Here is a 27,984-nt window from a genome sequence, read left to right on the forward strand (position 1 = left end):
AGTCACTAATTGCAGTCTTCACACCTTTTACATTTGTATTGTTTTCTTGCCTTTAATCCTCTCACATCCAGAAAGTACCCTAGTTCACCATCCCTGCACCCACGCCCAAACCCAGTTTGTAGGTAGACGCTGAAGTGGGGAAGGAGCGGAGGCGTATGTTGAGACACAGATGAGGACACAACAAAGGCCCCCTGAGCAGAGGTCTGCCGCGGCAGCTGTGGGGGTGCGAGCCGGGGGCGCGCTCCGGATGCCCCACTCGGCGGCGGAGGGCACAGTGCGCACGCGCGCCGCCCGCAGCTCCGCGCTTCCCCCCCCCCCCCCCCCGGCTTGCCCCGCTACGCGCGGCGCGCCTCTAGCGCCGAGGCCCCGCCCCCGCCCCGAGCGCCCGCCCCGCCTGGGGAGAGGGCGGTGGGGCGCAGGGAGCGTGCGCGCGGCCCGCCCCGGGCGCGGGCGGAGGGGAGAAGGAGGGGCGCGCGCGCGGCGGCCAGCCCGCAGAAGCCGGGAGCAGCGCAGGAGGGAAGAGCGTCAGCCGCGAGCCCGGGCGAGCCGGTATGGGGCCCGCGGGCTCGGGCGGGGGGCAGCGGGCGGGCGGGACTTGGCACTGACTGGGCCCCGGGGCCCTGGCCGGACCGGTTGGCCGAGGGCCTGCGCGAACGTGGTCTCTGGAAACTTTGTGCCGGCGTCCCCCATCTGCTCCCGGGCGGTTCTCGCATCCTCTGGGCGGCGGGGAGAGGAGAGGCCCGGCGCCCAACGCAGCGCCCCCTCCTCACCGCCCGACCCCGCCTCGCGGGCTCTCGGCGCGCATCCCCCCCCGCCACCCCGGCTGCTCCCCCACTGCGGCGACGCCTGGGCCGGGGTCCCAGCCCTCTGGTTCCTTCGCGAGCATCCTTTCTGTTCCCCTCCCCCTCCCTGACCCCTCTGCTCTGCGGTCCAGCCATGGCCTCTCTGCCTTCTCACCCCGTCGCCACCATTCGCCCGCTCCGAGCCACGGGAGCGTCGGCGGCTTTTTGCATCTTCCAAAGGTTTCTGGTGCGTTGGTAGAAGCAACTTGACTTTCAGCAATGCCAAGTATTCAACTTGAGTGTTTCTCTGCGGTGGTGGGTTGGTGAGCACAGCGCTAACATGTCTTTTTGTTTCTCCTAAGTACCCTTGCTCCAAAGCGAAGTTGAGTAGTTGTCTGTGTGCAAGAGGAGTTGCATGCTGTATGTAGCTGCCTTAAGTGGATTGTATAACTATATTTTATTTAGGTGGATGTTTCCAATGGTGCCAGCCAGTGTTATGGTAACTGGGCATCCCAGAGGCAAGGGAAGGAGGAGTGACTTAAAAATGCAGTTCTACTGTGCAGGGATTTTTTTTTTTTTTTTTTTAAGTGCCTTGTGCTTTTCATCCAGCAAGACCTCAGGGCGTTTAGCACATGTTAACTAGCTGTTCAGTGTAGTTTTATGAGAGCGGTAAGTAGAAAGCATTACGTCCCATTTTACGGATTTGAAAACGGAAGCAAAACGCCAAGTCCTGATTGTTTACTCACCTGAAAGGAATATGGACCAGAGTTCCTGGAATTCCTAGTCCATGAGGCCACTCAGAAAAGTCATGGAATATTGAAATATACTCCCTGCGATTGTACAGATCAGTTGAAAGTCACAGGGTGGGGCTGCCAGCAGCTCCACGCTTGGGACTCAGCTCTGTCACAAAGTTAAGTGATACTGGACAAGTCACAGCTGCTCTCTGCGTGTTTCCTAGTCTTTAAAATGAGGGGAACAAAGGTGCTGTATTCTTTGCAAAGTTGTGTGAGTGTGTCTGGAAGCTCCACTTCCTTGAGCTGCATTTGGTGACTGTTAACTTGTTGTGGACTCTTAAAGGCCCCCATTCTCAGGTTCCCTTTAGAAATGCAGGGAAGGAGGAGCCCCCAGAATGAATAACCGCCTCGTCTTCACCAGAGGCACCTGAGAATTCACATCAGGGACAGGCTGAGGCAGGGACCCCGACGTGGGTGGGAGCAGAGGGTTGCCTGGTGGAGGAAGGAAGGAGCCCTGCACAGGCGGCTTGACACATGGGCCCTACTCCTGCCTCCAGCTCTGACTCATCTTCTGACGCTTGGGGGAGGAGAGGTAGATGCTTGATATTTTTGGCTTTCCCCCATAAAATGGGAGACAGTTTACTTCATTCGAAGGCTTTTTAACGTCAGTGTCCAACGTGTCTATGCTGAGTTCTTAGCTGAAATCTCTCACATTGGTTGAATGCAGGTATGATTTGTGTAATATTCTTTAATGCAGTGGTATAAATGTATATTCTTACCATAAAAAAATTGGCCAGGTGGGTAAGTACAGGAAATGCTTTAAAACTTTAGCATTTTAAAATGTTGCTCCTTAGGGAAGGAACTGTGTTTGGTAGATTCTTTAGCAATTGGGATTTTATTTTAAGGCGAGGTGGATTACAAATACTTTTTCCCAATACCAAGAATTAATCATTCTCTGGAAAAAAATTAAAACTTTACAGATAAGATTAAAGCCTTCTTTTGAGCATCTGTCCCAAAAGTAACTGCTGCGTATATCTTTATTGGTCTATGTGTATTCTTTTAGACTTTGCTAAGCATTTTCATAAATGTCTGTTTGCACAAAGTGATTTTTTTTTCTGGTTTGCATAGTCTGAAAACTTCTAGCTTTTTTCTTTTTTCCTGAGTGACTTTTTAAATTGAAATAAATTATTATAAAATTAACCAATCCTGTTTATAGAGACTGGGTTTCTGTCTAGAACAGGTAGCATGTGTTTTAAGTACATCTGGTCGTAAAGTTTTATTAACCCTGATAGCATGGTAGTATTTCTCCAGACAATGGAGAAATGACCCCTTTTTAACTTCAAAACAGTTAAATCATTAAGATCCTTGGCGTTACTCTTGGTTGCAAATGAAAACTTCCCCATTAAAAAAAAAAAATCTACTGTGTTCGTCTTTTCTTTGCTTGTGAGGAGGCATAAAAGGGAGTGGAAAGCAGAGAGAGTTGCTAAAGCAACAGCACCTAAGTATAAACTTACAGAGCGAATATTTAAGATGGTAGCTTTAGTTATTTATGAAAGCCTGACTGGGGTGAAGACAGAGAAAGGGAAATGTTAATGTGGGCACAGTTCAAATCAGTAATTTCAGAAGATAGGTGAGTTAAAACAAAATTCACGTCAAGAGTGTATGGGTTTCTGGTGGTCCAGTGGTTAGGACTCTGCGCTGCCGAGGGCTCGGGTTCGATCCCTGGTTGGGAAACTAAGATCCCACAAGCCGCGCAGCCCGGCCAAAAAAAAAAAAAGTGTTTATAGGTTTATAGTTTAGACATTTATTGAGACTTTTGCCATGCGGAAGGTTCAATGCTGACTATTGGGGTAGAAGGCAAATAAGGTCCCTGCCTCATGAAGCTGACAGGCCAGTAATGATATTCAGAGAGGAAGTGTTCTTTCCCCAGATAGGCCAGAATTGTAAGGGTTCTGAATTACTGGAAACCAACATTGTATTTATTTAACTGTTTTTTATTGTGAATTATAACACACAGAAAAGGGTATAAAACATAAATGGATAACTTAATTATTTAAAAGAAAACAGCTGTAACCATCTTGCAGGTCAAGAAGTACCCTCTTCTCACTCTTTCCCAGTGACCACCTCTCTCCTTACCCCAGAGGTAACCCAGCCAGTAACTAGCGTCATTTTTGTGGAAGTCATTTCCTTTCTTTTCTACAGGTTTTATCACCTAAATACTAACCCTAAACAATATAGTTTCATTTTGCCTGTTTTTCACTTTTATGCAAATGGAATTAATGTAGGTATTCTTGTAAATGCATTTTTTGGGCGGGGGGTCAACATCATATATATGTATATGTATGTAAGTGTGTGTATATATACATATATGTATATACACACATATATAATTTTTTGGTTCAAATTCTTGCAGCATTATAGTTTTTAAGATTCATCCATGTTGTTACCTGTGACTGTAATTAGTTCATATTTTTATGAATATACCACAGGTTATCTATTTGTCTTCCACTGTTGATGGACATCTGGGTTGTTTCTGGCCCAGGGCAGTTATGAATACTGCTGGTCATAGATGTGCATATCCTCAGCTTTACTAGCTGATGCCTGTTTTCCAAAGTGGTTGTACCAATTCCTCCAGTAGTGTCAGCCTTGAACTTATAATCCACTGTACTTGCTGTTTAACCACAACATGTCTGGCTGTTTCTTGAATGAATGAATGAATAAATTTCACCTAGGTGGCTTGATCCCTGGCCCTTCATGTGCCACTGTATTTTTATACACTTAAGTTTGTATGGTTTGGACTACATACCACCCAAAGCCAGAGATGGTTTTCCACTCTATGTGGCTGACAGGTACCCAATAGAATCCTTCCATTGATTTTATTTTTTTAAACAGATGTGTAGTTATAGGGAAATTTAAATATGCAAAATGAAGTATTAAAAATTAAAATGTCTAGTACCTAGAAGTTTTCAAGGTTTTGGAAGAATTTTACCTCTTGGGCCACCAGATGCCTTGATGTGGTGATTTGCATTGTGCTGGAGAATACTTGCCTTGCGCCCAGCTCTGAATGTGCAGGCCAGCAGTGCTGGCTTTAGTGTGTGATGTGTGCAGGAACCCAGGCCAGTACTTGTGAAAATACCCTCTTAAGGACCAGTACTCACATGCTTGTGTACACGTGCAGATCCCCTAGAGGCACCAGCACAGGAATTCCTTGGCAATTCCAAAGGAACCACAGCTTCTTTGCTACAGGAATAAATGCTTCTTTTACAATCTTTGAAGTGTCCTTTTCTCCAAGTCTTCCTTTATACTCGACAGTAGAAGTAGTACCGGGTTTGATAGAGAGTTCCTGCTTTCTGAGTAGACAGTTGCCAGGTTAACTTTAATTGCCTGTGTTTGGTGTTGCTAGCTGGATTTAAAGCTGGGGTGTGTGTGAGAGAGAGGGAGGGAGGGAGGGAAAGAGAGGGAAAGAGAAAGAGGAAGGGAGAGAGGATAGGGATGGGAAGGTCACGTCAGGACAGTTATTAAATTATTAAGTTCAGGTGTTTGTTGAGCATCTACTGTGCCTGGTGTTATCTGCTAACAGTCTCTTTCTATCCTAAGGGCAGAAATACAATTCTGTACGTTTAGAAAACACCTTTCAACTGTCATCATGAAATTATCTCTGAATAATAAGATAAACTAGCATCTGGAAAAAAAAAACACCCCTAAGTAGATCTTTTTCTTAGTTGGAGGGTTGGTAGAAGAACAGTAGTCCAAAGAATGTGAGATTTGTAATTCCTTTAAATTTCTTCTGTAAGGCATCTTGGAAAATGGCTAAATTGCTCTATTTTCAGTCTTTACAAATCATGAATACTTTTTTATTCATATACTAAAGGGTTTTTTTTCAGATTCTCTAAAATAACCATAATTTAAAAAACTACATATGTATAAATTAGAAGTTTTTAAGAAAAGATACCCATAGTGGGAGGATGAAAAGTAGTGTCAGAACCTCTTAATCTGAGTGATGGGGGGAGAAATTTTGTGTTTCGTGATATCCTTTTCCAAAGGCTGTAATTTACGGAGGAGCTTTGTTTTCCATCTGTTGCAGGGAAGAGCGGGGAGCCCTGGTGCCAAGGGCCGTGTCCTGTTACGTGCAGCCCATGGCCCTCCCCGCTCACCTCAGCACTTCCCATTCTTGCTTTTACCCTGACAGAGAGTAACCTCCTATCCAGTTTGGTCAGCTTTCCCCTGCCATCTGGAGGTCTCAGTGGACAAAAAGGCCCTTCTGAAATTTATATGCAACTGCTGGGCTTACTGGTGCCTTGTCCCAGAACAGTTTCAGCATCAGTGGAGCATGGCAGACCTTTGTGACTCCTTAGGTCTTTGAGTTTGTAGAGCCACAGGAGAAAACTCTTCAACAAGAGGGTGTTGCTTCTGTTAACTAGTAAACAGTGATGTGGCAGATAGAGCACCACCAGAGCCTTCTGACCAGCAGCGTAGTGATTCTCATGCAGGATACTCATGCAGGGTCCTTAGAACCACTTGGAAAAATATTCCTTTGCCATATACTAAGATGGCTTTATAACATAATTTCAACTAGGGGTTGGCAAATGTTTTTCTTTGAAGGGTCAGGTAGTAAATATTTTAGGCTTGTGGGCCATACAGTTTTTTGTTTTTTTTTTTTAACTTATTTTATTTTTGGCTGCATTGGGTCTTCATTGCTGCACGCAGGCTTTTCTCTGGTTGCGGTGAGTGGGGGCTACTCTTCGTTGTGGTGCGTGGACTTTTCATTGTGGTGGCTTCTTGTTGGGAGCACGGGCTCTAGGCGCGCAGGCTTCAGTAGTTGTGGCACGCGGGCTCAGTAGTTGTGGCTCGCGGGCTCTAGAGCACAGGCTCAGTAGTTGTGGCACACGGGCTTAGTCGCTCCACGGCAGGTGGGATCTTCCCGGACCAGGGCTCGAACCCATGTCTCCTGCATCGGCAGGCGGATTCTTAACCACTGTGCCACCAGGGAAGTTCACAGTTTCTGTTGCAGCTATTTAACTTGCCTTTTTAAGCTTGCCTTTGTAGCATGAAAATGCCACAGTTAATATGTAACAAATGAGCATGGCTGTGCTCCAGTAAAACTTCATTTATGAACACTGAAATTTTAATCTCATACAATTTTTATGTGCCATGAAATAGTGTTCTTCTTTTGAATTCTCTTTTAACCATTTAAAAATGTATAAACCATTCTTATCTCATGGGCTGTACAGAAACAGGTGGCCGAGCAGACATGGCCCGCCTGCCATAGTTTGTCGGCCCCTGATTTGAACAAGAGTAGAATGAGGTTCAGAGACCATTGCATTCTCATTTAGTGTAAGACTAGTAATTAGTAGTATAATCTACAAAGAACTATGTATATTATCTTTTTGTATAAGACTATTTCTTTAGGAGACAATTAAAGCCAAGGGAATAACTTCAGGATCCTATGTTCCTTGACTCCTATTTAGCTAAAAACTTGGTTCCTTCCTTTGCTCCAGGGAGGCTCAAATACACCCAGTTGCCCTCAGAATTCAGGAGGCCTGCTGTCCCTCAGCAAGGATAAGGGTATGGAGCATCTAGCTAATGCAAGAGACTTACCTGGTTATCTTATTCTGCTCAGACACTCTCATAGATAATTACAGATGCCTTTGGTTTATAAAGAAAAATGGGAAGTTAATTCATCAGCAGCTTACAAATGAAGTTAATTTGGTATAAAAGCACCAAAAATGTGGAAGCGGACCAGAGGTATGATATAGAAGTCCCTGCAGGGAGAAAGTTGAGGCTCACTGCTTGACTTTTAAAAATGTTGATATATCTAGTGAGACATCAAATGGTTAGATGATCAAAGAGTGTTCAGCTGTTCACCATTGAGCTCTTAGTCCTGTGAACTTTATTCTAATTTATAAATTCGTTTTTGTCTCCCTTAAAGTAATAATGAACTTCTAAGGACTGAGATCTTATTTATGAAAGGACCTGAGATTTCATGAATTCTGCTTTTCAGAGGGCAGTAGTGACTTCCGCAATTTTGAGGCAAACTTATACGTGCCTTGGGTTTAATTGCTGACGTGATTTTTTTAAGTACTCTGGGTCTAGATGTTCTGACTTATACAAATCAAAGTTCACCACTTAACCAGGAGTCTATGATTCATGTTTAATTTTTACCACTTACTCTTTGAAGATTTAAAAGTATTATTTGTATAGGCTGTGGCACAAATTGGTTTCCACTTATCACCAAACAAGCTTAAATGTGATTGTGGAATTTTGCAAGCATTTTCTGGGTTCAGGATGATCAGATTTTTCACACCCAAAGACCATCTCATACGACTTAGCAGTTTAGGATTTTTTAGATGAATATCCAGATTATAGATAAAGTATAGTCAGACTAAATTTATGTTCCTTAATTTCTTTCTCTTCAGTTTTTATTTTCTTCCCCAGTGAAGTGTACTTTTTGGTAGTCTTTAGATCAGTTGATCTGTTGTGGTCAGATTGTATGACTAATCAACAAATGGACAACTCATGGAGAAGGGGTTCTGGTCCCATTGGGGTTACTCATTTTCTGTGTAGAGTCTGGAAAAACCTCTTAACCTCCGTTTACCTCTGATTCCTCATCTGGGAACCATGACAGCAGAATGATGCTAATCTGTGAGAGGCTGAACATGCTCGTGTGGCTTAAACAAAACAAGCGCTCGAGTTTGCTTCAGCAAGTCCAGTGGGACAGACTGAGGCGGATTAATGCGAGCTGTGCTTCTCACCCTTTAATGTGTATACAGATCACCTGGGATCTTGTTAAGCTGTGGTGTCTGATTCTGTAGGTCTGGGATGGGGCCTGAGATTCTGCATTTCATTCAAGCTCCAGGTTGATGCTGCTGGGCCTTGGACCACACTTTGTGAATAGTGAGGGGCTATAGAAAAGGGCTAGTGTTCTTCATTTGGAATTTCAAAAATAAGGAGGCTCTTGCAAGGCAAGAATGGCAGCATGTTTTAAATGGATTGGAGAAAAAGCATGATAGTGTAATCTATGAGACACTTCCCCAAGAAACAAACAACTCAGGTTTTCAGCACCACTGTTTTTGTTTTTGTTTTTTTTAACATTTTTATTGGAGTATAATTGTTTTACAATGGTGTGTTAGTTTCTGCTTTATAACAAAGTGAATCAGTTATACATATGTTTCCATATCTCTTCCCTCTTGCATCTCCCTCCCTCCCACCCTCCCTATCCCACCCCTCTAGGTGGTCACAAAGCACCGAGCTGATCTGCCTGTGCTATGCGGCTGCTTCCCACTAGCTATCTATTTTACATTTGGTAGTGTATATATGTCCATGCCACTCTCTCACCCTGTCACATCTTACCCTTCCCCCTCCCCACATCCTCAAGTCCATTCTCTAGTAGGTCTGTCTTTATTCCCGTCTTGCCACTAGGTTCTTCATGACCTTTTTTTTTTTTTCCCCTTAGATTCCATATATATGTGTTAGCATACTGTATTTGTTTTTCTCTTTCTGACTTACTTCACTCTGTATGACAGACTCTAACTCCATCCACCTCACTACAAATACCTCCATTTCGTTTCTTTTTATGGCTGAGTAATATTCCATTGTATATATGTGCCACATCTTCTTTATCCATTCATCTGTTGATGGACACTTAGGTTGCTTCCGTGCCACTGACTGTTTTACTTTGTCTTGACCCTGTGCCTTCTCTGCATTACTGCAGCACCTGCTGTTTGCACCGCTCATTTGATTCACTTATTGTTAGTTTGTCTATAATTGTTATTCATCTGTTTTATTCATTTTTTAAAATATTTATTTATTTTTGGCTGCGTTGGGTCTTCGTTGCTGTGCACGGGCTTTCTCTAGTTGCGGTGAGCAGGGGCTACTCTGTTGTGGTGCACGGGCTTCTCATTGCGGTGGCTTCTCTTTGTTGAAGAGCACAGGCTCTAGGCATGCGGGCTTCAGTAGATGTGGTGTGCGGGCTTCAGTAGTTGTGGCATGCAGGCTCAGTAGTTGTGGCTTGTGTGCTCTAGAGCACAGGCTCAGCAGTTGTGATGCATGGGCTTAGTTGCTCCACGGCATGTGGGATCTTCCCAGACCAGGGCTTGAACCCGTGTCCCCTGCATTGGCAGGCACATTCTTAACCACTGCGCCACCAGGGAAGTCCTCATCTGTTTTATATGTGTATCTTGTGTCGTTTCTTGAAGATGATAAAATCCTAGCACAGGGTGATGTCTTCTGTTACTTTATATCCCTGTTCTAGTGACTATTGCTGCATAGCACACCATTCCAAAACTCAGTGGTATAAAAATCATTTTTATTCTTGACCTACAGGAATCTGTGTGTTTGCTCAGAGATTCTTGACCTACAGGAATCTGTGTGTTTGCTCAGAGATTCCCGTAGGTCAAGAATTTGGACCTCATGTAGTGGGGACAACCTGTCTTTGCTCCACAGTGTCTGGGGGTGACTTAATGGCTGGGAGCTAGAAACACTGAAGTGTCTTGACTCACATATTTAGTAGTTGATCCTGGCTATCAGCTGGGATCTCCGGTGGGCTGCTGGCTGTAACACCCACATATGACCTCTCCACATGGTGACTCTGCCCGGCTTCTTTGGGCTGCCTCACAGCATGGCAGCTGGGTTCCAAGAGCAAGTCTCAAGAGACTAGGGAGAGGCGTTTGACATGTTTATGATCTAGCCTCTGAAGCGTCATTTCTCCTGTTCTCTTTTGGTTGAGTTGGTCACGTTGCAAGAAGGTCATGGGGGATGCAGGGTATTGTTATGGCCATTTTTTGCCAGTACATTCTGCCACAGTCCCCAACAGCACTTAGAATAATGTTGAACACATGGCATGAACTCAGTAAATGCCGTTGTGTGAATGAGTGACAAGTAACTTAAACACCAAGATGGATGAGGACCAGATTAAAAAACTCAGTTCCAAATGTAAACAGATTGCCCCCTGATACCCAAATAAATACATACGTTCACCTTTTATAGATAGTTATTTATAGTCTCTTCTCTCTACTTATTCTGTTTCCAACATGAGAATCTATGAATTTATCATATGGAACTAAACTTCTAAAGAATGTGCATCTCTGTCACTATTAGCATGCTTTTTTTCCTTGCTCTCATCAGGTGGACTCTCTGTGTCCTCCTTTGGACTGTGGTATATTCTCCATCCAGCAGCTGGCTAGTGTCTTAAAATGATCAGCCTTTGTTAGGCTCAGTTCATGGGCTGGTGGTCCACATGAGGATATTGAGATGTCAGCCAGGTCACGACTACACAGGCAGTTGCTCTACAGCTACACACTGGGGGAATATATGTGGCCAAACTAAAATGGTGATTCTCAGATTCTTTAGTTCTATGTGTATTATGTGTATTTATCCTCTTTCCAACCATCTTATCAGTGAAATTATATGGTGGGGAAAGCAAAACAACCCCTCCTCCAAATGTAAGATGTTGAGGTGTTTCAGCAAATTACTAAAGCTTTTCAGATAACTGAGAACAATTTGTGAATATCTTTTATTTCATTTTATTTTAACATGAATATAACTCAATACTTGAATTCTATTCTTAATTTTTTTAAAAATAAATTTATTTTATTTTATTTATTTTTGGCTGCATTGGGTCTTCGTTGCTGCGTGCAGGCTTTCTCTAGTTGTGGGGAGGGGGGCTACTCTTCGTTGCAGTGCGTGGGCTTCTCATTGCGGTGGCTTCTCTTGTTGTGGAGCAAGGGCTCTAGGCGCGCGGGCTTCAGTATTTGTGGCACATGGGCTCAGTAGTTGTGGCTCACGGGCTCTAGAGTGCAGGCTCAGTAATTGTGGCACATGGGCTTAGTTGCTCCGCGGTATGTGGGATCTTCTTGGACCAGGGCTCGAACCCATGTCCCCTGCATTGGCAGGCAGATTCTTAACCACTGCACCACCAGGGACGTCCCTATTCTTTTTTTTTTTTTTTTTTATTTATTTATTTATTTATTTATTTATTTTTGGCTGTATTGGATCTTCGTTTCTGTGCAAGGGCTTTCTCTAGTTGTGGCAAGCGGGGGCCACTCTTCATCGCTGTGCGCGGGCCTCTCACTGTCACGGCCTCTCTTGTTGCGGAGCACAGGCTTCAGACGCGCAGGCTCAGCAGTTGTGGCTCACGGGCTTAGTTGCTCCGTGGCATGTGGGATCTTCCCAGACCAGGGCTCGAACCCGTGTCCCCTGCATTGGCAGGCAGATTCTCAACCACTGCGCCACCAGGGAAGCCCAACGTCCCTATTCTTAATGTTTTATCAGAAAGTTTTTTCCCTTGAATTTTGCCACACTGATTTTTATTTGTAAGAGTATTTTAACTTCTTTCCCCATTGGAACACATTTCTGATTTAATAACAAAATGTAATGAGAAAAGTAGTATTTATTTACAACAATGTAGGCTAAAATGCCTCTATTTTATTTTTATTTATTATTTTTTTAATGAATTTATTTTATTTATTTTTGGGTGCGTTGGGTCTTTGTTGCTGCGTGTGGGCTTTCTCTAGTTGCAGCAAGCGGGGGGCTACTCTTCGTTGTGGTGCGCGGGCTTCTCATTGCAGTGTCTTCTCTTGTGGAGCATGGGCTCTAGGCGTGCGAGCTTCAGTAGTTGTGGCATGCGGGCTCAGTAGTTGTGGCTCGCAGGCTCCAGAGTGCAGGCTCAATAGTTGTGGACCAGGGCCGAACCCGTGTCCTCTGCATTGGCAGGCAGATTCTTAACCACTGCACCACCAGGGAAGCCCACCTCTCTTTTAAAAAGGGTGACTTTAAGAGTTTTTTTTTTTTTTTAAAGAACTAGATAAACATTTACTTTAATGGAAGAAGAAAATGTGATTGCGTAGGCTTTTCATGTATTAAAAAATAAAAACAACGTAGGCCTCCAGTATATACTGCGAACCTCTGAAATCCCTAAAGCTGAAAATATCTTAGATCATTTTACATGGTCATCTCTAGCACCACTGTGGCCATTTTTCTGCTTATTCAACATGAGGAGAAAAAACAGTAGATAGAATTTCAGTTCTTTAACTCCTGATTCTAGTGATTTTTGTTATTAAAAAAAAAAAAAAAAGCTTCTGTGGCAGTGGGATGGGTGCTCTGAATAGACTGTGACTCCAGGTAGCAATTCTGCACCTGCTGCCGGTATAGACGCAGGTGCCACATTCCAGGAGCTCTCCAGTGCAGGGAGCAGGCAGTTGTTAATAGTTTATGCATTATTGAGATTACAGGCCCACTGGGTAGACACTAATTCTACATTTTATTTAGCACTTAGCACTTTGATGTTCGTTATTCAAAGAGACCAGCATCATCCCTGACATTTCTTATAACTTGTTAAAAAAAAAACCCAAAAAACACCTCTCTGGGGTTGGTTTAGGACACCTCCTCTTTTTTGTCTTTCACCTCACACCACCCCCATTCCCCTGGCCAGGAAAGCATTTTTCCCTCCAAGAAGTAAATGCAGCTGCCAGAGCAACTTGGGAGGGCTGAGTTGAACACCATGGACAGCGACATGGACATTCCTTGGTGTTCTCTCTGGTCATCCTTGTCCCAGAGACCAGTGTGCTGCAGTGGGAGTGGTGCTGTCACTCAGAGGGCATCTTGCAATCATTGATCCCTCAAACATGGTCAGTCTTTTTTTTTTTTTTTTTAAATAAATAAATAAATAAATTCATTTATTTTTGGCTGCATTGGGTCTTCATTGCTGTGTGTGGGCTTTCTCTAGTTGCGGCGAGCGGGGGCTACTCTTTGTTGCGGTGTGCGGGCTTCTCATTGTCGTGGCTTCTCTTGTTGTGGAGCACGGGCTCTAGTCGCGCAGGCTTCAGTAGTTGTGGCACGTGGGCTCAGTAGTTGTGGCTTGCGGGCTCTAGAGCTCAGGCTCAGTAGTTATGGCGCACGGGCTTAGTTGTTCCGCGGCATGTGGGATCTTCCCGGGCCAGGGCTTGAACCTGTGTCCCTTGCGTTGGCAGGCAGATTCTTAACCACTGCACCACCAAGGAAGCCCATGGTCAGTCTTTTACTCTCCTAATAGATATCCTTCTCTGTTTTCCTGTACACATTCACTAAGTTGATTTTGACACACATGTGATGTAATATGCATGTTTTCTTTTATTCATTATGATCAGAATCTGCTAATCTTAGAAATGAAGCAAACTAGGGCTTCTTGTTGTGGCTACTCTGGGACTGCTCCTTGCTGAGGTCCCTCTGCTATCAGGAGAGCGTTCTGGGTCCTGAAAGGTGTACCTGTCTGTGGCAGTATTTCCCTCTTCTGGTCAATAGGAGAAACCGGAGCAGCCCATTTGGGGTCAGTCTTCTCTGTGTGTAGCATTTGAACATGTCCTGCTTAGGCAGATCTAAGGCCCCTCATGCACTGAAGGTGCTGGTGGTGTGGGAGTCCTGTAGGGCAGGTAGTGAGGCTGCAGCCACCCCCGCACAGGCACAGAGAAGCGCTGTGTGGGCTTGAGCAAGGGATCCAGACACCTTGGATCTTTTCTTGGCTCTGTGACTCGTCTTCTCCAAGTTGAAATCATCTCACTCTTTCTGAACCTTGTATTTTTCGATCTGTAAAAGGGGTCGGGAGTGTTGGTCAGAGGAGCATCTGTATATCTGTGCCCTCTGAGTGTTCTCTGGCAGAAGTTGTTTTTCTAAACCTTGGACTCAGCTTTGGCATTTTAAGCAGGTTTTTGGCACGAGACCGGCTAGCAGCAGCAGGGAGGGAGCATCATGTCTGTCTCACTTGGATTCTGCCCTGAGGACTCACAATCTGCGTTCTTTTCCCTGCAGCGCCAAGCACCCTATCACTGCCCGACGAATGGGAGTTAACTGAGTAAGCTAGGCTTTCAGCCCACCCATCACTTACCCATGACCCTTGATGAAGACCTTTCTGCTGAAAAGGCCAGTGAGCCTGGGACACAGGCCTCAGGAGGGCAAGTGGCTTTCCCAAAATGATAATTATTTGGGAGACCACAAGACTGAGTCTCTCTTAGTTAGACAGTAACTAGATAACCTGGTTGGAAATTTGATTAGCATCTTCCACACTGAGGATGGAGTTTTCACCAGCAGTTCAAAAGCCTAACTTTGTGTGTTTATTACCACGGTGACTTTGCTTTTTAAACTATTAGGATTCTGCCAGGGAAAGACTTGGAAGTGGCATGAGACTGCGCTGTGCTGCAGGACAGGCTGTTCTTTTTTTTTTTTTTTAAATTAATTAATTAATTAATTTATGGCTGTGTTGGGTCTTCGTTTCTGTGCGAGGGCTTTCTCTAGTTGCGGCAAGTGGGGGCCACTCTTCATCGCGGTGCACAGGCCTCTCACTGTCGCGGCCTCTCTTGTTGCGGAGCACAGGCTCCAGACGCGCAGGCTCAGTAGTTGTGGCTCACGGGCCCAGTTGCTCCGCGGCATGTGGGATCTTCCCAGACCAGGGCTCGAACCCGTGTCCCCTGCATCGGCAGGCAGATTCTCAACCACTGCGCCACCAGGGAAGCCCCAGGCTGTTCTTATAAAGTTCTGCCCGTTTCCATGCATATCTGACCCTCACATCCGCACACATTTCCTTATGCGGCTACTTCCTTGTTCGTCTTCGTGATGCAATTTCACCTGTATATGTCTGTGTACCTCTGTATCATTGGTCAGCAGATGTGGTCCCCAAACGAGGGGTGGTAAGCTTGGGCGAGGCAGCTCCCTTCAGGCGAGGGCGGTTTCTGGGGAGAGACTTGTGATCCGTCGGCACCTGCACTCTGAGAGCCTCAGTCTTGAAGGGGAATCTGGGTGGCACACCACAGCGTCCACCTCTGCAGCGGTTCTCAAAGTGTGTCCTCTGGCCGGCAGCGTCAGCGTCAGCTGGGAGATCAGTGCCGCCTCTAGAGCCCCTCTCCAGAACTACTAAATCAGAAACTCTGGGGGCGGGGCTCAGCACTCTGTTTTAACAAGCCCTCCAGGTGATTCTGATGCATGCCAAGTGTGAGAACCACGGCAGTATAAAGCTGGAATTATTTTAATTTTTTAAATTGAGGTATAATTGATACAGAACGTTGTGTCAGTTTCAGGCGTACAACATGATTCGATATTTGTGTATATTGCAAAATGATCACCATGGTAAGTCTGGTTAACATCTGTCACCATACATAGTTAACAAAATTTTTTTTCCTGTGATGAGAACTTTTAAGATTAAGTTGCTCTCTTAGCAACTTTCAAATGTGCAGTACAGTATTGACTATAGTCACCATGCTGTACATCACATCCTCATGACTTACTTTATAACTGGAAGTTTGTATCTTTTAACCTCCTTCACCCATTTAGCCCCCACCTCTGACAGCCAACAATCTGTTCTCTGTATCTATGAGCTCTTTTTTTTTTTAAAGATTCCATGTATAACTGATGCTATACACTATTTGTCTTTCTCTGACTTACTTCACTTAGCATAATGCTCTCAAGTTCTATCTGTGTTGTTGTAAATGGCAAGATTTCCTTCTTTTTTATGGCTGATTAATATTCCATGGTGTGTGTATATATATATATACCACATTTTCTTTATCCGTTCATCCATCCATGGACACTTAGGTTGTTTCCATGTCTTGGCAGTGAACATGGGGGTGCATATGTCTTCTTGACTTAGTGTTTTCATTTTTGTTGGATAAATACCCAGAAATGGAATTGCTAGATCATATGGTAATTCTATTTTTAACTTTTCAAGGACTCTCCATACTGTTTTCTGTAGTGGCTGCACCAACTTACATTCCCATAAACAGTGCACAAGGGTTCCTTTTTCTCCACATCCTTGCTAACACTTGTTATTTCTTGTCTTTTCGATAATAGCCATTATAACAGGTGTGAAGTGATATCTCATCGTGGTTTTGATTTGCATTTCCCTGATGATTAGTGATGTTGAATACCTTTTCATGTACCTGTTGACCATCTGTATTTCTTCTTTGGGAAAATGTCTATTCAGATCCTCTGTGCATTTTTTTTTTAATTTTATTTATTTATGTATGTATGTATGTATGTATGTATTTATGGCTGTGTTGGGTCTTCGTTTCTGTGCGAGGGCTTTCTCCGGTTGTGGCAAGCGGGGGCCACTCTTCATCGTGGTGCGCGGGCCTCTCACTATCGCGGCCTCTCTTGTTGCGGAGCACAGGCTCCAGACGCGCAGGCTCAGTAGTTGTGGCTCATGGGCCTAGTTGCTCCGCGGCATGTGAGATCTTCCCAGACCAGGGCTTGAACCCATGTCCCCTGCATTGGCAGGCAGATTCTCAACCACTGTGCCACCAGGGAAGCCCCAATCACATCCTATGTTTTATTCTAGGAGTTTTATGGTTTCAGGTCTTAACATTTAACTCTTTAATACACTTTGAGTTATTTTTTTTTTGTATGGTATAAGATAATGGTCCAGTTTCATTCTTTTGTGGTGTTCAGTTTTCCCAACACCATTTATTGAAGAAGCTGTCCTTTCCCCATTGTATATTCTTGGTTCCTTTGTTGTAAATTAATTGACCATATACACATGGGTTTATTTCTGGGTTCTATTCTGTTTCATTGATCTATGTGTTTTTATGCTGATGCCATACTGTTTTGATTACTATAGCTTTGTAATATAGTTTGAAATCAGGGCGTGTGATGCCTCCCAGCTTTGTTCTTTTTTCTCAAGATTGCTTTGGCTATTCAGGGACTTTTTGTTTCCATACAAATTTTATGATTGTTTATTTCTGTGAAAATGCCATTTGATAGGCATTTGATAATTTTGATAGAAAGTTGATAGGGATTGCGCAGAATCTGTAGATTGCTTTGGGTAGTATGGATATTGTTGTAACAATATTAATCCAGTTCATGAGCACCAAATATATCTTTCTATTTATTTGTGTGTTCTTCAGTTTCTTTTATAAATGTCTTACAGTTTTCAGTATACAGGTCTTTCACTTCCTTGGTCAAATTTATTCCTTAAATATTTTATTTTTCCTGATGCAGTTTTAAATGGAATTGTTTTCTTAATTTCTCTTTCTGATAGTTCATTATTAGCCTATAGAAATGCAACAGATTTCTGTATACTGATTTTGTATACTACTTTACTGAATTCATTGATTAGTTCTTTTTTTGTGTGTGTCCAGTCTTTAGGATTTTCTATATATAATATGTCATCTCATCTGCAAATAGTGACAGTTTTACTTCTTCCTTTCTGATCTGAATGCTTTTCATTTCTTTTTCTTGACTAATTGTTCTGGCTAGGACTTCTAATACCATGTTGAATAAAAGTGGCAGGAATGGGCATCCCAGTCTCTTTCCTGATCTTAGAGGAAAAGCTTTCAGCTTTTCATCACTGAGTATGATGTTAGCTGTGGACTTGTTATATATGGCCTTTATTATGTTGAGGTATGTTCCCTCTATACCTGCTTTGTTAAGAGTTTTTATCATAAATGGATGTTGCATTTTGTCAGATGCTTTTTCTGTACCTATTGAGATGATCATGTGATTTTTATCCTTTTCTTAATGTGGTGTATCACATTGATTGATTTGTGGCTGTTGTAGAACCATCCTTGCATCCATGGGATAAATTCCACCAGATCATGGTGTATGATCCTTTTAGTATATTGTTGAATTTAGTTTGCTGCTATTTTGTTAAGGATTTTCCCATTATGTTTATCAGAGATATTGGCCTGTAATTTTTTTTTTTCTTGTGGTGCCCTTGTCTGGTTTTGGTAGTAATGTAACTCTGGCCTTGTAGGATGAGTTTGGAAGTGTTTGCTCCTCTTCTGTGCTTTGGAAGAGTTTGAGGATTGGAATGTATTCTTTTTTTTTTTTTTTTTTTTCCGGAGACAGCTAATATCAGAGTAGAAGATCTCTGTGAGGTTCATGAGTAGGAGCTGAGTTTCTTTTTTTCTTTTCTTTTTTTAAAATTTTTATTTATTTATGGCTGTGTTGGGTCTTCGTTTCTGTGCGAGGGCTTTCTCTAGTTGCAGCGAGCGGGGGCCACTCTTCATCGTGGTGCGCGGGCCTCTCACTATCGCGGCCTCTTTTGTTGCGGAGCACAGGCTCCAGACGCGCAGGCTCAGTAGTTGTGGCTCACGGGCCCAGCTGCTCCGCAGCATGTGGGATCTTCCCAGACCAGGGCTCGAACCTGTGTCCCCTGCATTGGCAGGCAGATTCTCAACCGCTGCGCCACCAGGGAAGCCCAGTATGTATTCTTTTTCTTTTTAAAAAAAATTTATTTGGCTGTGCTGGGTCTTAGTTGCAGCACATGGGATCTTCGTTGTGCAGGCTCTTAGTTGCGGCATACGGGATCTAGTTCTCTGACCAGGGGTCGAACCCAGGCCCCCTGCCTTGGGAGCACAGAGTCTTAACCACTGGACCACCAGGGAAGTCCCTAGTATGTATTCTTTAAATGTTTGGTTGAATTCACCAGAAAAGCTGACTGTCCCGTACTTTTGTTTGTTGAGGGGTTTTTGATTATGGATTCAATCTTCTTCCTAGTTATTGGTCTGTTCAGATTTTCTTTTTCTTCATGATTCAGCCTTGGTGTATAATTGTTATTAGTAGTCTCTTATGATCTTTCATATTTCTGTGGTATCAGTTGTAAAATTTCTTCCTTCACTTCTGATTTTGAGTCCTTGTCTTTTTTTTTTTTTTTGTGAGTCTAGCTAAAGGTTTGCCAATTTTATCTTTTCAAAGAGTTTCTCTTAGTTTCATTCATCTTTTCTACAGTGTTGTCTTTTTAGTTTCTATTTATTTTCATTCTGATCTTTGTTATTTCCTTCCTTTTACTGACTTGGGTATTCGTTCTTTTTCTAGTTCCTTGAAGTGTAAAGTTACGTTCTTTTTTTAAAAAAATAATTCATTTATTTTATTTTTGGCTGCGTTGGGTCTTCATTGCTGTGTGTAGGCTTTCTCTAGTTGCAGTGAGCGGGGGCTACTCTTCGTTGTGGTGTGTGGGCTTCTCATTGTGGTGGCTTCTCGTTGCAGAGCACGGGCTCTAGGTGCGCAGGCTTCAGTAGTTGTGGAGCGTGGGCTCAGTAGTTGTGGCTCGAGGGCTCTAGAGCGCAGGCTCAGTAGTTGTGGTGCATGGGCTTAGTTGCTCCGCGGCATGTGGGATCTTCTCGGACCAGGGATCGAACCCATATCCCCTGCATTGGCAGGCAGATTCTTAACCACTGTGCTACCAGGGAAGTCCCTAAAGTTAGGTTCTTTATTTGAGGTCTTCCTTGTTTCTTGATGTGTAGGCATTTATCATTATGAACTTTCCTCTTAGAAGTGCTTTTCCTGCATCCCGTAAGTTTTGGTATGCTGTATTTCCAATTTCATTTGTCTCAGGTATTTTTTTGATTTCTCTTTTGATTTCTTTTCTGACCCATTGGTTGTTCAGTAACATGTTGTTTAATCTACACTTATTTGTGAATTTTCCAGTTTTCTTCTTGTAATGATTTCTAGCTTCAGACCGTTGTGGTTCGAAAAGATGCTTGATGTGATTTCAATCTTAAGTTTATTAAGGCTTGTTTTGTGGCCTAGTATATGTCCTAGAGATTGTTCCATGTGCACTTGAGAAGAATGTGTATTTTCTTGCTTTTGGATGAAGTGTTCTCTATATATGTGTTAAGTCTACCCGGTCTAATGTGTAGTTTAAAGCTGATGTGTCCTTACTGATATTCTGTCTGGATGGTCTATGCATTGATGAAAATGGGGTATTAAAGTCCCATATTATTGTATTGTTGTCTGTTTCTCCCTTGAGGTCTGTTAATATTGCTTTAATTAATTTACTTTTAAAAAATTTTGGCTGTGTGGTGCAGCATTCAGGATCTTAGCATGTGGGAACCTAGTTCCCTGACCAGGGATCAAACCCGTGCCCCCTGCAGTGGGAGCACAGAGTCTTAACCACTGGACCACCAGGAAAGTCCCAATATTGCTTTATATATTTAGATGCTCTGATGTTGGGTGCATAAATATTTACAACTATTTTATCCTTTTGTTGGATTGACCCCATTTATCATTATGTAATGCCCTTCTTTGTCTCTATTTTAAAGTCTATTTTGTCTAAGTGTAGCTACCCCAGCTTTCTTTTGGCTTCCATTTGCATGGAATATCTTTTTCCATCCTTTCATTTTCAGTCTGTGTGTGTCCTTACATCTGAAGTGAGTGTGTGTATCCTTATATCTGAGGTAGGCAGCATGTCTTTTTTTTTAAAAATCCATTCAGCCCCTTTCTGTCTTCTGATTGCAGAATTTAGTCCATTTACATTTAAAGTAATTATTGATAAGTATGTACTTACTGCCATTTGGTTAATTGTTTTCTGGCTGTTTTGTAATTCCTCTGTCCCTTTCTTCTCTTGCTCTGCTACTTTGTGGTTTGATGATTTTCTTTGTGGTATGCTTAGATTCTTTTCTTCTTAAATCTTTTGTGAATTTGCTGTAGGTTTTTGCTTTGTGATTACCATGAGGCTTACACGTAACAACTTATAACAGTCTAAGTTTAAACTCATTCTAAAGCACATTTTTACTCCTCCATCCCCCACATTTTTGTTTTTTATGTCACATTTTATACCATTTTATCTTGTATATCCCTTAATTACACCATTTTATCTTGTATATCCCTTATTATATTTTTACTACTGTATCTTTTAATCTCCATACTAGTTGTATGAGTAATTAATCCATACCACCTTTGCATTATGTTTTTCTAAAGTGTACTGTAGTTACCTCTACCAGTGAGATTTATACTTCCATATGTTTTCCTGTTACTAATTAGTGGCCTTTATTTTCAGCTTTAATAAGTTGCGTTCATTCTTGTAAGGCCAGTTTAACTTTTGCTTGTCTGGAAAACTCTTTAAATTCTGAATGACAGCTTTGCTGGTATTCTTGTCTGGAAGTTTTTTCTTTCAACACCTTGAATATATCATGCCACTCCCTTCTGACCTGGAAAGTTTCTGCTGAAAAACTTGCTGATAGTCTTATGGGGGGTTCCCTTGTACATAACTAGTTGTATTCTTCTGGCTTTTAAAATTCTCTTGTGTTTTTACTTTTAACAATTTAATTATAATGTGTCTTGGTGTGGGTATCTTTGGGGTTTGGTTTATTTGGAACTCTCTGGATCTGGATGTCTGTTCCTTCCTTAGGTCAGGGACGTTTTTATCCCTTTTCTCTCTTTCTTCTCTTTCGGACCCCTATAATGTAAATGTTGGTCTGCTTGATGTTATCCCATAAGTCCCTTAACCAATCTTCACTTTTTTTCATTCTTTTTTCTTTTTACTGCTCCAGTGGTTTGAGTTTTACTGCTCTGTGTTCAAGTTCACTGATCCTTTTTATGCTGTCATCTAGTCTGCTGTTGAACCCCTCTAGTGTATTTTTCAGTTAAGTTATTGTATTTTTCAGCTCTGTGACTTCTTTTTCATACTTCCTTATAGTTTCTGTCTCTTTGTTGAAGTTCTGTGTTCATTCTTTTCTCGAGTTAAGTGAGCATCTTTATCACCATGATTTTGAACTCTTTTTAACAGGTAAATCACTTATCTCCATTCATTAATGACTTTTTCTGAGGTTTTATCTTGTTCTTTCATTTGGAGCATGTTCCTCTACTTTTTCATCTTAATTTTAGACTCTCCCTGTTGGTTTCTGTGCATTAGATAAAAAAGCCACCTCTCCCAGTCTTGGAGGAGTGACCTTGTGTAGGAGATGAATCTTACCATTCAACCCTGCCTTAATCTTGGTTGTCTCTCAAACCTTTGTGATTGTCCAAACAGACTATTTTATTTTTAGTGGCTTCCAGTAGTTGCAGGTGGGCCCAGACCTGTCAGTATTCTATAGGGAAGGGTCTCAGTCACCAGCTTTTAAAGTATGTAAATATACAGTCTTGTGGGATGACTAGCAGTTAAGTCGTACTGTCTAACAGAGCAGAGGTGATCTAGAAGTGTCCCTTGGGCAGCAGTGACAAAAATCAGGATACCAGATGAGTATACAAGTTCCTTTCTGGAAGATACCAGAGACTTGGAATGAGGCAGAGGGTGAACACATAGATGGCGTCCACTGGCCTCTGTCCCCAGAGTGTGCCAAAGCAGAAGCTGGCCCCTTAGGCTGAAGCTCCAGGAAAAGCAAATAGGCCTCTTTCACAGAAAGACTGAGGGTGTGTTTCAGTTGGCTGTCTGTGTTGTGCCCCAGGGTTAGTAGCCAGCCAAGAACTGTGTTTGTCCCCAGAGCTAGGTGATCAAAAGGTGTCCCCTGGGTGGCAGCCACAGAAGCCAGGGCGCCAGACACACATCGAAGCTACTCTCCGAGAAACTGGTGCTCTGGAACACAGCAGAGGGACAGCGCAAAGACAGTGCCTGCCCTGTGAGGTCTTTGGAGAGGCTTACAGTAGACCCTTATATGTGTGTTTAATTAGAAGCCTGCCTCTTAGGTTGCAAGCTGTAACTATTTTTTAAAAACTATTTAAAAATGTTAAATATGCACATGTCACAGGGCTCAGCCCTTCCACTCCTAGGTATTTAACCAAGAGAAAGGAAGGCATATATCCACACACTTACCCATGAGTGTTTACATCAACTTTACTTGTACTAATCTAAAACTAGAAACAACCCATTTCCATCAGTAGGTGAAGAGATAAACCATGTTGTATCTGCACAATGGAATACTAGTCAGCAATAAAAAGGAATGACCTGTTGATAGACACAGCTTCATGGATGAATGTGAAAATAATTATGCTGAGTGAAAAGCCAGACCAAACAGAAAAACCCTACATTGTATGATTCCATTTTATAAAAGTCTAGAAAATGTAAACTGTAGTGACAGAAAGCAGATCAGTGGTTGCTTGGGAATGGGGCTAGAGGGTGAGGGAGGGATGAATTATAAAGGAGCATGAGGAAATTCTGGGGGTGACGGATATGTTTATCATTTTGAGGTCACGGTGTCTTGAGTGTACACATGTGTCAAACCTCATCAAGTTGTACATCAAATTGTATGTCAGCTATGTCTCAACAGAGCTGTAAAAAAATGAAAATTTAAGTGCAGTGGTTATGTGGGAAAGGCCGAGGGACATACGGGGGAGGAACACTTTTTTTTCCAGTTATTTATATTCTTTTCCATTATGGTTTATCACAGGATATTGAATATAGTTCCCTGTGCTATACAGTAGGACCTCATTGTTTATCCATCCTGTATATAATACTTTTCATCTGCTAATCCCCAACTCCCAATCCTCCCCCTCCACCCACCTTTGGCAACCACAAGTCTGTTCTTTAGGTCTGTAAGTCTGTTTCAGAGATAATGCTCATGTGTGTTGTATTTTAGATTCCACATATAAGTGTTATCATATGGTATTTGTCTCTTTCTGACTTCGCTTAGAATGAGAATCTCTAGGTCCAGCCATGTTGCTGCAAATAGCATTATTTCATTCTTTTTTTATGGCTGAGTAGTATTCCACTGTATATATGTACCACATCTTTATGCATTCATCTGTTGATAGACATTTAGATTGTTTCCATGTCTTGGCTATTGTAAATAGTGCTGCTATGAACATAAGGGTGTGTGTATCTTTTCAAATTATAGTTTTGTCTGGATATATGCCCAGGAGTGGGATTGCTGGATCATATGGCAACTCTATTTCCAGTTTTTTGAGGAACCTCCACGCTGTTCTCCATAGTGGCTGCACCAGTTTACATTCCCACCAACAGTGTAGGAGGGTTCCCTTTTCTCCACACCCTCTCCAGCATTTATTTGTAGACTTTTTGATGATGGCCATTCTGACTGATGTGAGGTCGTACCTTGTTGTAGTTTTGACTCGCATTTCTCTAATAATTAGCAGTGATGAGCATCTTTTCATGTGCTTATGGGCCATCTGTATTTCTTTGGAGCAGTCTGTTTAGGTCTTCTGCCCATTTTTCAATTGTGTTTTTTTTTGTTGTTGAGTTGTATAAGCCGTTTGTATATACTGGAAATTAAGCCCTTGTCAGTGGCATCATTGGCCACTATTTTCTCCCAGTCTGTAGGCTGTCGTTTTGTTTATGGTTTCATTTGATTTCTGTTGCCTTGGGAGACTGACCTAAGAGAACAGTGGTACAATTTATGTCAGAGAATGTTTTTGTCTGTGTTCTCTTCTAGGAGTTTTATGGTGTCATGTCTTATATTTAAGTCTTTAAGCCATTTTGAGTTATATTTTGTGAGGGTGTGTTCTGACTTCATTGATTTGCATGCCACTGGGGAAGGAACACATTTTTAATGATACTGATTGGTGCTCATATTGTTACATAAATGAGTAAATAAGAGGGCCAACCTGGAAGAGAATACAAAATGAAAGCAATTTCAAATTGCTCTCCACCACCAGCACCTCCTGTAGTTGACGTTCATAGCTGCAGCCACCTCTGCAGCACGGCTCTTCGCAAAGCTGGCTGGCTGCGGACACCTGGCCCGGCTGCTGCACCCACTGTAGCATCTAGCACGCTGCACACAGTCCCACACTGCCAGGTGGACTGTGGGCACAGGGAAGAGATTCCAGCTTGCTCTGCATCTCTTGCTGGCCCCGTGAGCAGAGCCTTACATTTCAGTATGTTGTAGTCTCTGAATCTCCTCTCAAATTCATCTTGGTTGTGGCCAAAACGGCACTTAATATTTTTCACACCATGGGTTATGTGTCATTAACAAAAATCTGAGACTTGGGTTGATACTTCTTACTGGCACATTCTTTAAAGGCACATGGAGCTATATTTAACATGCTTTCCACTTCCTAGATTTATTCCAGTCAAACCCAATTTCGTAGTAAAAACTCAGGAGGAATTCTTTTGAACTTCCTGAGTGACCATATTCTTGCCTCTTTGTCTTTCTGCAGATCTGAGTTGCATCCACTCTGATCACCACTCACTCACTTAGGACTTTCCAGACGCAGGACTCCAGAGTAATCAGACTCCTCAAGTGAGTAGCCCCAGCACCACCAGTCTGTGGAACCGGGGATGGTCTTGTCTAACTGAAATCACTGTGGGCATCCCTACAGTACCCTGGGTGGGGATAGGCACACTTCTCAGAGGGCACAGTCTATAAAGTGGTATGAAAGACTATATAATATTGAATGTCTTTTATAATAACCACTGTACTAATGAAAGAATATAGATGTTCAAATGTTAAATTTTAATTCCAACACCTCTTAAGCCAGTGGGATACATCTTGGAGTTTAGAATTGGCTGAGGAAGGTGAAGTTATTTAGCCACACCCAGGGTCAGGTCAGCTAAAATGCTCATTAACTTAGACGAATGAATTTTTGAGACCATGGCCTTCAAATTGCCTAGGATTGTTTCCATGGAAATGACATAGCACAGGTATTCAAATGTCACAAATATGATAGAGTTAGCTATTTTTTAAATTATAAAGGGCTAAGGTGACCATATATCCTGGCTTTTCTGTAACTGATCCAATTCAGTATCTCTTTAGTCCACAAAGGCCATGTACTGGATGTATTACCTAAAGCGATATCGTTTTTATACTTTGTAAGTATAATCTATGTACGATCTCTATGTCTAGATTTAGGTTTAGGAAAATATGGCCATCATATAGCTGTGGAGGTAGGCAAGAAGTATATGAAAGAACATGGCCACAGAAAGGATCACAAGTTCTGATTTCTTCCTGATTACCAGGGAATACCACTCCCTTCAATAAGAGCAAGACCCTGCAAGGTTGTTGTTCAGGGATTAGCTGGGCTTCCTTCTGTCTTTAACTTTTCCTAAAATAGGTTGACTTTCTATTTAGTGCCTTTAAAAAAAAAAAAAAAATCACCAGAGTGCTTTTACATTGGTTTTGCATATTGGCATCTTAGACTACTTTTCCTAATTGTTTGTTAATCGATGAAAATGATTTGTCTATGTCCTGGAAAGAACACACTATTATAGACAATAAGCATTTCTAATACTTTCACCTTCCCATTCCACAAACACTGCAGAAGGCTGTGATGAATCAGTAGCATTTAATGTACTGACATATACCTGTATTTTGCAGGAAAGTGACTGTAATTTCCAGTTCCTTGGTGGAGGAAAACAAAACAAACACTCTGGTCTTGCTTCCAATGATGCAAGTGTGATTGCTGGCGTCTTCATGAGCTCCAGAGGTCACAGCACGCTACCACGGACTCTCATGGCCCCTCGGATGATTTCTGAGGGAGACATAGGAGGCATCGCTCAAATCACTTCCTCGCTCTTCCTGGGCAGAGGCAGTGTAGCCTCCAACCGGCACCTCCTCCAGGCTCGTGGCATCACCTGCATTGTTAATGCTACCATCGAGATCCCCAATTTCAACTGGCCCCAGTTTGAATATGTTAAAGTGCCTCTGGCTGACATGCCTCATGCCCCCATTGGACTATACTTTGACACCGTGGCCGACAAGATCCACAGCGTGAGCAGGAAACACGGGGCCACCTTGGTGCACTGTGCTGCAGGGGTCAGCCGCTCGGCCACGCTCTGCATCGCGTACCTGATGAAATACCACAACGTGTGCCTGCTGGAGGCGTACACCTGGGTGAAAGCCCGGAGGCCCATCATCAGGCCCAACGTGGGCTTCTGGAGGCAGCTGATAGACTACGAGCGCCAGCTCTTTGGGAAGTCGACAGTTAAAATGGTACAGACACCTTATGGCGTAGTTCCAGACGTTTACGAGAAGGAGTCCCGACACCTGATGCCTTACTGGGGGATATAAGTCACCAAAGCCTGCATCAGCAGCCCCTCGAGCAGTACCAGCATCTGCTGCACGCGTCTGCTCCCCTCTTCACCTTTCTTTCCAAATGGTTGACTTTTGGTTCTCCCTGAAGTGTTTTTTACACTGGGTGTTCATGTCTATCTTAAGAGAGAGAGAGGGAGGGGAGGAACGTAAGGGGAATGCTTACACAGCTACTGACATTTTTAAAACTAACATTTTGGAATAGTGTTTATGAAAAATCATTTTTAACAATTTGAACAGTTTAATAAACTGGTTCTGCTCTATTCTCAATCCCATGCCTTTTGGCATCATGGGAGGAGCTCAGTGCAAAAATCACTTTGGGCCCTGATTAACCCTTTAGATACAAGCTTTGCCCAAGGCTGCCGACCAAACACATGCTTAGGGAACATTGATACCGGTGTCAATCTCTACTGGATCAGCCCTCTTTCCTTTCCCCCTATTATTTAGTGACTCTGTAAGTTAAAAAAACAAGCCTTTATTATTTAGCTGTTAAGTAATTATATTGAAATCTGCTACAAACACCCTGTTGGAATCAATGTGCCCCAGGACTACATTAGCATTATTTTTAATAAATATATCTGCTTAACATATTGGAATTTTTACTAATAAGAATGTCAGGGTGTGTGTATGTGTGTGGATGAGGGAAAAAAGATGCTCTCCAATAACTAACTATTATTAAAATATGGCTCCTGTGATAATTATGAATGCTCTTTAAACCAGACATCCCACTTGAATCATGTCAGTGTTGCCCATCCTTGCAGATGGGCAGATATTAACAAACATAATTCACAGTGTTGGAATAGTAGAAAA

The 27,984-nt window shown here is 42.8% G+C and overlaps 1 protein-coding gene across 2 annotated transcripts; it reads left to right on the forward strand.

Annotated features, from left to right (window-relative positions):
• Positions 1–422: 422 nt before the first annotated feature.
• Positions 423–27,762, forward strand: DUSP14 (dual specificity phosphatase 14). Of its 2 annotated transcripts, XM_059908587.1 has the most exons (3): positions 423–549; positions 25,304–25,386; positions 26,461–27,762. In XM_059908587.1, the coding sequence occupies exon 3, from the start codon at positions 26,557–26,559 to the stop codon at positions 27,151–27,153; it is 597 nt and encodes a 198-aa protein (XP_059764570.1). In that variant the 5' UTR covers positions 423–549; positions 25,304–25,386; positions 26,461–26,556; the 3' UTR covers positions 27,154–27,762. The 2 variants fall into 2 exon arrangements, with proteins under 2 accessions (XP_059764570.1, XP_059764571.1); XM_059908588.1 differs by lacking the exon at positions 25,304–25,386.
• The last annotated feature ends 222 nt before the right edge of the window (positions 27,763–27,984 follow it).

This window comes from Balaenoptera ricei, chromosome 20 (genome assembly GCF_028023285.1).
Source record: "Balaenoptera ricei isolate mBalRic1 chromosome 20, mBalRic1.hap2, whole genome shotgun sequence".
Lineage (NCBI taxonomy): Eukaryota > Metazoa > Chordata > Mammalia > Artiodactyla > Balaenopteridae > Balaenoptera > Balaenoptera ricei.